The 12,437-nt window shown below is 36.7% G+C and overlaps 2 protein-coding genes across 2 annotated transcripts; both read right to left on the reverse strand.

Moving 5' to 3' along the window:
- Positions 1–600: 600 nt before the first annotated feature.
- Positions 601–8,319, reverse strand: LOC104891869 (uncharacterized). The gene is made up of 8 exons (XM_048642461.2): positions 7,985–8,319; positions 3,442–7,047; positions 2,670–3,013; positions 2,432–2,581; positions 1,920–2,095; positions 1,587–1,678; positions 1,412–1,518; positions 601–1,053 (listed from the first exon to the last, which is right to left on the reverse strand). The coding sequence occupies exons 1-7, from the start codon at positions 8,166–8,168 to the stop codon at positions 1,487–1,489; spliced, it is 4,584 nt and encodes a 1,527-aa protein (XP_048498418.1). The 5' UTR covers positions 8,169–8,319; the 3' UTR covers positions 601–1,053; positions 1,412–1,486.
- Positions 8,320–10,347: 2,028 nt separating this feature from the next.
- Positions 10,348–11,549, reverse strand: LOC109134727 (negative cofactor 2 complex subunit beta-like). Its single transcript, XM_048641668.1, has 2 exons — positions 11,480–11,549; positions 10,348–11,192 (listed from the first exon to the last, which is right to left on the reverse strand). The coding sequence occupies exons 1-2, from the start codon at positions 11,547–11,549 to the stop codon at positions 10,348–10,350; spliced, it is 915 nt and encodes a 304-aa protein (XP_048497625.1).
- Between the last annotated feature and the right edge of the window lie 888 nt (positions 11,550–12,437).

Below are 12,437 nucleotides of genomic sequence, written 5' to 3' on the forward strand. Positions count from 1 at the left end.
CCATCATTTTTTATTTATATGCGAATGAAAATAGTCATGTGGAATCTTGTTAGATTTGTCATAACATGTATTTTATTAATATGTACTTTTTATAATTTTAACAAATACAAAACTAAAGATATATGTCCTCAAAGTTTTGCATTGACATGTGTGAAAAGTGTAAGTGTGTAGATTAAAATGAAAAGGAGAGAGTATATAAAAGCCGCGCGACTTGGTGGAGCAGGACCAGCGGGTCATGCATCGAGAAAATTGAACAGTCTCACCCTATATTATAATTTGTAAAGGCAAGTCAAGTTGAGAATCATGTCAATTTAGGCCGTTCAGGGCCTTTACACTTAACTTATACTTCTATTAGGTTATTCATATCAATCAAGTGGTATTTTATTTAATTCTTCTTAATGTATAGTACTTTTTGTGCAATTCAAACTAGTATATCGAATGGCGTGTACTACACAAATGTTGCATCCAACTTCAGAAAAGTCAAAATTAATTGAATAGCATATACTCTTAATACTTCATGTCAACTAACCCAAGGACACAACACATAATTAAGGTTAAGTAATCACCAATGAATACAGAAGGTCCAACGCTAATTTGACATTTACAAGTTACTAATCTCCATTCATAATACTCCGTGTCACCTTAAAACAGTACACTCTAAGGGAGATATAAGGTGTTCAAGACAAAAACTTCAATTTACACAAGAAACAATTCAATTGCTGATTCATTCCTAATTTTCCTATTATCTGAGCATTGGTTGCTAACTTGCTAGTTGCTACAGTTAATGGCTTCCTTCAAAGTTCAAAAGCAACAAAATTTCGGCTTCAGATCTTCAGACCGGAAATATTACACGCACCAGAGGAATCTAACCATAGCTCCTAATGAAGGTTACATTACTAAGCTACTAAGGGTCTTTAGAGTATGACCAGTGTATATAAATAAGACATATATACAGCTATAAACCGAATCCCCCTGATGCATTTCTTTGTGAGAAGTTATCTTCCAGCTAACACGTAGCGATGTCTGGGTTCATCAGAAAGTGCCCTTCGAGACCTGCTGAACCAAACAAGCAGTTAACTCTAATCGACAGCAGCAGATGAACTATATAAGGCCTGCTGCCGGACATTTATGACATAAACAAAGATAGATTTCACAAGATAGAAACAGAGAAATTGTTGATGGCCATGTTAAGATTAACTCGAAACAGCTTTTTAGATTAGACATGTAATTAGTACGCCAAACTTTACTGGTCCTTCTACAATAAAATGCCAACAGTGCAGCCAAATTTAAGCTTGGCTGAGCCAAGACTGAGCTCCAGCATATTCCGAGTTTACTTAAAAGGAAAGAAAGCTGAGCAGTCTATTTAGAATAGGGTTAGTTATCAGAGAAGCAAAATTGGAACGATATTTACCTGCACCCAAAGCGAAAAGCAAATCCTTTGCCAACTCTTGCTGATCAAAATTTCTCATTTACACATGGACTTCTCTTATTTTTGTGGTAATCTTCGAGGCAGAAGAGCTGGAGGAGAAGATAGATGTTCTTAGCGTGTGAAATAGCTCAAACTGTTGGAGCATATGCAAATTTACCTTCATCTAAACTGCAAAAGCTTCCAGGCGGAAATATCACATCTGGATCCAAGTGTTGCAAAGATGATAAAGCCAATGCCACTGAGCTTTTACTGCAAAAAGTAAGCAATAGCTCAGAATTCACAACTTTTGCTGAATTAACTGATATACAATAATAGCATATGCGTGAAGCGTAATTATTACCATTGCAATAAACTAAACAGCAAAATGCAGCAGATAGACCAAAAGTCCAAATCGCATATAAACGCTTCGCATATAAACGCCTCAACCATTACTTCATTACAATTTAGAGAAACCAATGTCAAAGACAGATAGAGGCAAAGAGCTACTAACCTGGCCCAGGTCGGTATAAACTTCTTGTTTGGAACTTCATCTTCTTCTTCCTCTTCATCATCTGAACAATGGTATGGCGAGATATCATATGACTGTTCAATGCTGGATCGGTCGGCTGGCTTGACGTTTTTATCAACATTAGGTGTTGAACTCTCAGCCATGTCAGCGGTGCCTAACTGTAAACACAATCACAACTTTTTAAAAGCGACATTTCACCAGATACAAAGGGATAACAAAGGCAGATTATTATTCATCTATGCCCAATAAGGCATCTGTTAACCCATCCCTATAGCCCCCTGCACCAGCATCTGCCTTTTTTTTGACCCAAATCTATTTCGTCATTTACCCCTTTGGTCAGCATTTAGATTTTCATAATTTCATCTCACCCAAAATCACAATACACGATCTCACTTTCATGGACCATCACATGCCAAATCCCACTTTTGTGGTACTTAAAAATTGATTTGCAAGAGTCACATATAACATAATAGAGCAAAGAGGCATGATTTTACCTTTCCAATGGCAGAGGATTCCATTGACATATGGTGATTATTTAAGGTCGCATGTACACCATCATCTTCCATTATATGATCCCCTAACACAACTGAATCATTCACTGGCTGCCCTGAATTAGAGTCCTTTATTGGATGCGCATTTTTATCCTATAAAGATTGCAATGTTTAGACCAGTACGAACGGCCAAAATAAAACTTATTTCTGACGAACATATTATAGAAGGACATGGACGTACCTCTGCTACACATCTTGATTCCTCTCTCCAATCCTGAAGTTTTTGCTCAGCTTGCTTGTGCTGTAACCGTGCCTCTTCAACACGCCTTCTTTTCCTTTCCTTTTCTTTCTTTTCTTCTTCTTCTCTCTGCCTCTTCTTGGCTGCATTTTCAGCCTCTCTTTTCTTTCTTTCTTCCTCTTTCATTTTTTTCTTCCTTTCCAGCTCCTTCATATTTTCTTGCTCCACTCTAGCTCGTTCAAGCTTCATTGCCTCTTTCTTCTGGTTGCGTTCATTTTCTCTCTTTTCAGCAGCACGTTTGGCAGCCTCTGCAGCTTGGAGAGCCTTGACTTTGACGTCTCTCTTCTCTGCACAACCACAAAGAGATCCATATAGGAAGACCTTCAAAAATTATAGAATGCCTAACTTCAAAATGTTGATAGTTCAGAACAATTTTAAAAACGGATATATCAACAGCTTGTAGAAATGCAGCTAACAAAGGAAAGCTCTTCAAGATAGTACAGTAATTCTCATAATTGCACATCTGTAAAAAGATGATGATGCCACAGTTAATCAACATAGAAACACTTTGGCAGTCAACATAGACAAGGATTTCTAGCCGAAAAGATAAGAACAAGAGAAACAGACTTGCAATAAATAACAGAAACTGGCATTTGTCCGTTGCTGATTCTACCAAATTCCCAGTACGACGTAAGCAATATGAAAAAGGAGTCCACCATCGTTTGAAAACCTAAAAAAAATTAGAGTACCAAGAAATAAAGAATAGTTGTATTACCAGGGATGACTGCAGCTGCTTGCTTTTGTTGAACAAGTGGCAGGAAGGATTTCATGTTAGACACAATGTTACTTAGCTTCTGTTCCTTCTCTGACAGACTTTGCCCTCTGCTTCTTAAACTTGATTTTCCCGATAATTTGGGTTTGCTGAACCTGCTGCTCTGTGTTTTGGTGTGCTTCTTGCTGCTGTTAGCACCAACTGAGTACTTCTCGTTTTCCTTCCCCAACCTTGTCCGCCTGCTTTTCCTCTGAGCCATGCCACTCTTCTTACTGTCATTATGCATCTCATGGATGTTGCCGTCGGTGCTTATAGGTCCTAAACTACACTCAACTACGTGATCTGGAGCTAAAGAGCTTTTATATGGCATAGAAATATCACCAAGCGGTTCTTTGTTGCCACTATTTCTTGTACTTGAACAGGCTATCTTATCTTCACCCACAGATTCTAAACTACCATTCTCAACTGCATGATCTAGAGCCATACAGCTCAACTTCTGCACATTGATATCAAAAGGTGGTTCCCTGCCGGCACTATTTCTCATACTCAGATCTGTCATTTTCACACAATTGTCAACAGCATCATCTAAATCTTCCTCGCTGCTTTCAGGATCCTCCAGAATGGGGAAGCAAGTAAGCTCCAGATTACTACTAACTAGCTTATCTGAACCACCAGATTTTGATGTGATACCTTCAAAACCATTCCCCACCGGTGACAGAAAAGGTTTCCTGATATCCCATCCATGTTGATTACCAGAGAAAGAAAAGAGATCGGAATGAGACTTCCTCAGTAAAGCCCTTTCACTGTATAGCAGGTTGCTTCGTGGGTCAATGTTTTCCAGAAGCCCGTTAGGAATTGAGGAGTACATACCTGGTGCTAAGTACAATTTGCAGGCAGTAGGAAAGGGAGATACAGGAGTTTTCAAGGATGCAGAATTGCATATAAGCTCAGGCAAGCTGGTCTTGTCCAATATGTTATCTCCAGAATTTTGTGCATCAACTGTATTCTCACCTATAACAAAACCCTCAAACTCTGGTCTAGTTTGATCTGCTTCAGCTACATTCATATACTCCATGAGTGGGGAACCAATGGAATATTTGAACCCATCCACTCCCTCAGGAGATTTACATCGATCCACAGCCATCACAGGATCCATGACCTTTCCTGCAGTATTCTTGTCGACCACTTTTAGGTCATTCACCAATAAGTCAGACACCCTACCACTGCAAAAAACAGCACTTAGTGAATTTTTCTTCACTTTTCCATCCTCAGCCAAAGAAGCTGATGGCTCTGGGATTAAACTTTGATTCACATCTGAAACATCAGATTTTGATAATCGTAAGATATCAGAATGAGACTTCCTCTGTAAAGCCCTTCCACTGAATAGCGGCTTGCTTTGTAGTTCGATGTTTTCTAGAAGCCCGTTAGGTATTGAGGAGTACATTTTTGGTGCTAAGTACAATTTGCGGGCAGTAGGAAACAGTGATACAGGAGTGCTCAAGGATTCAGAATTGCAAATTAGTTCAGGCAAGCTGGTATTTTCCAAGATGTTATCTCCAGCATTTTGTGCATCAACTGTATTCTCACCTGTAACAGAACCATCAAACTCTTGTATAGTTTGATCGGCTTCAGATACATTCATATACTCCACGAGTGGGGAAACAATGGAATATTTAAACCCATCCGTCCTCTGAGGAGATTTACATTGATCCACAGCCATCACAGTATCCATAATGTTTCCTGCAGTATTCTCATAGACCAGTTTTTGGTCATTCACCAATATGTCAGACACCCTTCCGCTGCAAAAAACAGCAGTTGGTAAATTTGTCTTCACTTCTCCATCCTCGGCCAAAGAATCTAATGGCTCTGGGATTAAAATCTCATTCACATCTGAAACATCAGATTTTGATAATTGTTGTTCACATGTGCTGGACATGACATTTCTCCCTAAGCTAATTTCAACCTGTCCAGATAAACATGAATGATTTTTAGATTTTTGGCCGCCAGAAGAACTACCAACATCATTTTCCATCCCAAAACGGCTTTGAGCACTTGCTTTTCCACTACTCCGAAACTCCAGTGCCTTTTGACGGGATCTGGACCTCTGTATCCTTGCTAATGACTGCTCTTGTTTATGAGAATTTGAGAGACTCGTGTCAGTCTGGTCTTCAGGTGACATAGGGATATAATTAAATCCCATGCTGCCATCAACATGAGACGGAGAAATGATGCCAGCCATATTTTCAGTGCCGTCAAGATGAGATGGAAGGACAGTGTCAGCCATATCTTCAGTGCCATCAGCATGACATAGAGGAGCGACACCGGGCTCATCTTCATCAATACCACTACTAGAGGCACAGTTTACAGCACAAGTTTCATCTGATATCCTTGCCAGTAACTCCTCTTGTTTATGAGAATTTGAGAGCCTTGTGTCAGTCTGGTCTTCAGGTGACATGGGGACATAATTGAATCCCATACTGCCATCAGCATGAGAAGGAGAAATGATGCCAGCCATATTTTCAGTGCCGTCAAGATGAGATGGAGGGACAGCATCAACCATATCTTCAGTGTCATCAGCATGACATAGAGGAGCGACACCAGGCTCATCTTCATCAATATCACTGCTAGAGGCAGTTACGGCACAAGTTTCATCTGGTATCCTTGCTAGTGACTTCTCTTGTTTATGAGAATTTGAGAGCCTTGTGTGAGTCTGGTCTTCTGATGACATGGTGACATAATTGAACCCCATACTGCCATCAACATGAGAAGGCGAAATGATGCCAGCCATATTCCCAGTGCTGTCAAGATGAGATGGAGGGACAGCGTCAATCATATTAGCAGTGCCATCAGCATGACATAGAGGAGCGACACCAGGCTCATCTTCATAAATGCCACTGCTAGAGGCACAGTTTACATCACAAGTTTCATCTGGTATTCTTGCTAGTGACTGCTCTTGTTTATGAATATTTGAGAGCCTCGTGTCAGTCTGGTCTTCAGGTGACACAGGGATATAATTGAATCCCATACTGCCATCAACATGATACGGAGAACGGATGCCAGCCATATTTCCAGCGCCGTCAAGATGAGATGGAGAGACAGCGTCAACCACATCTGCAGTGCCATCAGCATGACATAGAGGAGCGACACCACGCTCATCTTCATCAATACCACTGCTAGAAGCACAGTTTAAAGCACAAGTTTCATCTGGTATTCTTGCTAGTGACTGCTCTTGTTTATGAGAAATTGAGAGCCTCGTCTCAGTCTGGTCATCAGGTGACACAGGGACATAATTAAATCCCATACTGCCATCAACATGATACGGAGAAATGATGCCTGCCATATTTTCAGTGCCGTCAAGATTAGATGGAGGGACAGTGTCAACCATATCTTCTGAGCCATCAGCATGACATAGAGGAGCGACACCAGGCTCATTTTCATCAATACCATTGCTAGAGGCACAGTTTACAGCACACGTTTCATCTTGTATAGCACTGTTAGCTGCTTTTATAATTGGCTTATCATATAAAAAGCAAGGACCGCTAGGATAAGAGGGAAATGGTCCAGGTCTTGGAAGCAATAATCCCGATATGAGCTCTTCCTTGTTTAGACCTGAGCAGAAATCAAGCAAACTAAGATAACCAACCAAAAAAATTCTTTATAATGTAACCAATTGATATGGTTAGAACTAGCTCCAATAATTCATAATTCCAAGAGCACGTGTTGCAACAAAATGATTCTTCACTCACGTTCTCAATTCTGATTACCAACACTCCAGCATAGCAATGCGTGATACAATAATCTTACTATAACGACAATGATACACCTTTCCTACCAGCTGCCTAATATGGTTAAAATCACACTAGAACACTTCATCATTTACAATTAGGTGTTGAACTTAAGCTTGCTAAAACCTAACATTGCACTGTGGAAGTAACTAATTACTGTTTCAAAACAATTCTTCCACTTTACTTTGATTTGTCAACTTCACCAGAAAATTCATCACTAGTTCTTGTTAACTCTTGTAAACTTTTGTGCAAAGCCAACACAGAAGAGCTGTCACAAAATATGTGCAAAGACATCAATTGATCACTATGAATAGAAGATGTCGATTTGCATTTGCTCGAATACGAAACTCTTTTTTCATACAAAATGTAACATATATCATATCCACCAAATCAAGTATACACTGCAAATTGCCTTTATAGAAGCAGGATAAGCGACAATCGACTCGACATAAAACCCTAGCTGCACTGATGTAAGGAAAGACCTTTTATACTCAGAGAACTAACTACATTTCCATTATCTTATCAAACGAACAAAAAACAGCAATTCAAAAAGTGAAGAAAACGCGACAAAGTTATGCCAATTGAACAAGCATAAACTTCAATCAACGAGCAACAATTCTAACATCAGCGAGAACTATTCTTACAATTCTTTAATCGTACTCGAAATATTAAACATTTTACCTTAATTGATCCACAAATCCCCAAATTTAAAGCAAAAACACCATAAATTTCTGCAAAAACTAAAGAAAATGAAAAAATACCAGTGAGATCTGAGGTTGAAGATTGAAAATCGGAGTTGAGGAGCCAAGGAGGAGGAGGAATGCCTTGAATTAAGAGCTTGGAAAGAAGATTTTGTTCGTACAATTGTTTCTGGTGCTTCAATTGCTCGATAATCTGCCTTTTTCGATCGAAGATTTGCACTAATAGCTTCTCAATCGTCGCCATTCTTGAGTTATTTTACTGAAACTCCATGGAAATTCGTGAATTTTGATGAAGATTAGGGCTTATTTCGGTGTTGTTTGTGGAGGAGAGAGAAAGAAGTGAAAAGCGCGGAGAGAAATTTGAATTTTCATATAGAGCAACAAAAGCTGGTGAAAATTTTGTCAAAAGGAAGAATTTATTATTGTTATCGGTTAAATTCTTGAAGAGTGAAAAGTAAAAATGTTTGTTTACATTTTTTTTTGCCATAAGTGAAACATATGATTTTGAAGATAACCTAATGCATAGTCTTGGCCACTTTTATCCAATTTATTTTCAGTTCAATTCAGTTAAATTCAATTCCTCAGTTCATCAGTTCAATTCAATTAAATTCAGTTCCTAATTTATTTAATAGCATTACTATTAGTTATAATTTTAATTCAATTTAGTTGCAACCAGTTCAGTTGTTTTATGCCGAATATAACAGACATCAAATAAAGATAAACTTTGTCTATCTAGTGGATAATCTAACTATTACAATTAGAAATTAATTACTAATATAGTACGACTCAAAAATGTTGTTTTATATGCATAAATGCATCAGACGAGCAAGCATTGTGCCTAGCTACATTATTCACAAATCGCAATGGGCTTTTTACTAAGATAGTAGTGACAGATCTACAAGTATTTTGTTTATAAACTAGGCAATACTTGAGTAATGCTCAGTTTTTTTACATTATTCATGATAAAAAAAAATTATCTCCTGATCAAATCATTTCAAAGATCCCTGCTAATTAAAAATAGAATCAAAAATAAGGCAAAATCATTTATTAATTGATATCTATATCAATGTTGCATCTATTGAAGTTTGATGCATTTAGGAGAGATTTTTGAAGGAATCTCATTAAGGGAACTTTGAGAGGGAAAAAACTTTAGTGTCTTTTATAATTTAGTATCACCCTTAAATTTTTTCCTGATGTAGTATGTGATTCAATCCATTCATTTATCATCTTTTGGATTATCCCTGAACTCTATTATCTTCAAAATAGTTGACATACATCTTGCATTTCTCACTCAGTTGAATGGAGTAAAACATTTTTAAAAAATTTATTGAGTCTTTCAAACAATCTTAAATTTTGAACATGATATGACTATATGAGTACAAAATATTTTCTCTTGTTGTGTTATATTTAATGGCCCAAATTTATGTAGCCCAAGTAAAGAACAAACTTTTATAAACTATACTCTCTTTGCTACCCTCTTGTTGGAGTATTAAGGAATGTCTTTGTTCTTATCTTAAGTTTGAACAACGTATATTAAGTCAACTTATATGGGTTAGAATTCTCTTGAGAATTCCTTAATTAACTGACTGAATTTATTATAGATGACGTTTGACTTTCAATTAATGAAATTTCTCTTTTAAAAAGAAAAACTGACTTAATGTATGCAAAGCTTAAGTAGTACCGACATTACTTGCTCAATAGCAATGCTGGATTGTTGGGCATCATTATGAGATAATCAACCAAGATCAATGTAACTATTCAACACAAGAAGCTATATATAATACACTAGCCTTCCTACATTCATCCTTGCAGTACTAAACTTTCTTAATCCACTATTTCGATCTCTTCGTATTACTCCTCTATGAGTTTATTATATAGTGAAAGTTTTATTAGAGTACTCACCCTGATAATATCTAGGGGTTTTGTACCTTGTTATTTATATAGTGGTTTTTTGACTGCACGTCGTCCATCAATTTTTAATTTCTACTTGAAGATTTTTCCCACGTTAGATATTGTGTGCTCATTTACATTACTTTTCTTGCCATGTATTCCGATCTTTATTATTTTCTCAATCTCATTTTTACTTCCGCTTGCACTCACTACCCTAAGTCCTTACACCTCTATTTTAGAATATACTCAGGGTAGTGAGTGCGAGTGGAAGTAAAAATGAACACGTTAATTAAAATAATTTTGATACTTATAAGAGTATTAATCAGGTCAAAGTAAACATAATGATATAAAACTTAAATGTAGTTTTTTCTATTTCTAGCAATCTCTTCCAATGCCTTGTGTATTGATTTTTGAAGAAATAAGATCACATTCTTCATCAACATCTCCAAAGTATTACACTACAAATAAAGTTGGAACAAGTTTTTGATCAATTGTATATTTATTCATAATAATGGTAATTCAAACAAAGTTGATCACTTGAATTGAGCAAAAGGATCAAAACAATCTACCTCTTGAGCACCACCCTCAAAAGTATCACTAGAAGAAGTTGAAACTCCAATAGTAGAAGAAGAAGCAACAAGAGGCAGATCAAAAGCATGATCATCAAACTCTAAGATATCATCATTGCTACAACTCCCAACATCAAAACTCATGCTATTATTAGTTGGACTAAACCCATGCTCACTACTACCACCAACACTAATATTCTTTTCAAAAGTACTAGCAGTCGCAGTAGCAGTAGTAATAGTAGTAGTATTTGTTGCTTCATGGTTAATCCCAAATCCTACTCCAACAGGAGGAGGGTTGGGACCTACCATGGTTGGCCTCATCATCACTGTAGGACTCACTAATGAGTGCCTTGGAAAAAGAGTTTGTGGGACCCTTTGACGGTCCCCACCTTCCAGCATTTCGCGGTACCTATTAAGGTACCGCGAAAGTGGACCAACATAGTTATCAAACCCTAGCCTAGACATGGCCCATATTATATCATCAGCCGTGATTGTCTTACGTTGCTCGGTGTGGCACCGGTCGTTGGCCTCCTCGGTGACAAAGCTTATAAACTCGGACACACATTCTTGGACCGTTTCCTTGGCCTCGTCAGCTATTTTGGCGTGCGAGGGAAGCATGCGACGCATCACACGGATAATGTTGGCAATGGGCATGTAACGGTCTTGTTCCCGGTATTCGATTCGTGGCGTCGGTGGTGGTGGACGTGGGGGACGACCAGCTGATGCACTAGGAAGAGTGCAAGTATAGGCAGCTTGTTGGTTGGGGTTGCTAGGAAGTACGTTGGTTCCCCTAGTTGGTGATGTTGGGGCTACATATATGAGAGATCATATAATTAGTTAGATTACATATAGGAATAATGTTGATGGAAAACAATAATATGATGGCTAAATTGCCAAATATATGCCAAATGTATTGTTTTGAATTTACAACTTAATTATATTTAGAGTTCTCTTTCATTTCTCTAACTTTTCAATTCCACCTTTTTACTTTTGCTAGTTTTGTTATTTGGTTGATTAGTCCCATTTTATTCAGGAAATGGGCTGGATTGGGTATCAGTATAAATACAACAAACATTCTATTAGATCTAATAAGTACCTTCTATCAAAATTGAGAAATTAATTATATGGCTGGAATCGTTAGTATTATTCTTTTCTTTATTACCCATGTCTACTATTTATGCAAAATATCATCACCTATTTCTACTAAGAAACTGACTGAAACCCCAGAAACGAAGGAGACTAAACAGGCCGAAGGAGAGGGATTCACCAAAGAGTCTTTAACACACATATTGACCATACATTGATGCCTTTTACATATTTGTAAAAAATACAAAAAGTTAATTAGTATTCAAGAAATACATGTTGAAACAAATTTAACGAGATATCTCGTTTTGTTACATATAAATTACTGTAGATTTGGTTAAACTACATATAAAAACCGTTGTATAAACATATATATATATATATATATATATATATATATATAATATATATATATATATATTTATATATATTATATATATATATATATATATATATATAATATTATAAAATAATGAATAAAATTTTGACTAAATGTTGATTAAAGGTATCAAAATTTAAAGCTATATATTGGCTAATGTGAAGGTTAAACTAAAAGACTATCAAAGAACTAGAAAAGTATAATGTATATTGACTAATCTTTGAAAAGTATAATGTAGTATATTGACTATTGGGTGTTTTGACTGTTGAGTTAGTTTGAAGGAAAAGGAGTTGACAACAAATTGAAGGCAAAAAAGTGAAAAAGCAAAGTGTTGAAGTCAAAAAAAATCAGTACAAAATTTATGGACCAGTTTTTCTTTACCCTTTCTCCCATGCAAAATTCGCCTGAAAACTATGCCTATTTTTCTCCATATAATTACTCCACAAACCAAAAAAGAAGAAGAAAATGAACATATGCAGAGAAAATAATAAAAAAGAACTAGTAAACTGGAGTAAATAATTAATAAAATCTTAATTCACATGTAAATTAATCATCTAGTTAATAAAATCGAAATTAATAACAAGAAAGATAT

This window comes from Beta vulgaris, chromosome 4, assembly GCF_026745355.1.
Source record: "Beta vulgaris subsp. vulgaris cultivar EL10 chromosome 4, EL10.2, whole genome shotgun sequence".
Taxonomy (NCBI): domain Eukaryota; kingdom Viridiplantae; phylum Streptophyta; class Magnoliopsida; order Caryophyllales; family Amaranthaceae; genus Beta; species Beta vulgaris.

Coding starts and splice junctions, on each gene's coding strand:
- LOC104891869 (XM_048642461.2), bottom strand. CDS start 8,168: ATGGCGACGATTGAGAAGCTATTAGTGCAAATCTTCGATCGAAAAAGG. Junction 3,014..3,441: donor AGCAGCTGCAGTCATCCCTG/GTAATACAACTA, acceptor GTGGTTGTGCAG/AGAAGAGAGACGTCAAAGTC. Junction 2,582..2,669: donor AATCAAGATGTGTAGCAGAG/GTACGTCCATGT, acceptor CAATCTTTATAG/GATAAAAATGCGCATCCAAT.
- LOC109134727 (XM_048641668.1), bottom strand. CDS start 11,549: ATGGGTAATAAAGAAAAGAATAATACTAACGATTCCAGCCATATAATT. Junction 11,193..11,479: donor TTTCTCAATTTTGATAGAAG/GTACTTATTAGA, acceptor TCATATATGTAG/CCCCAACATCACCAACTAGG.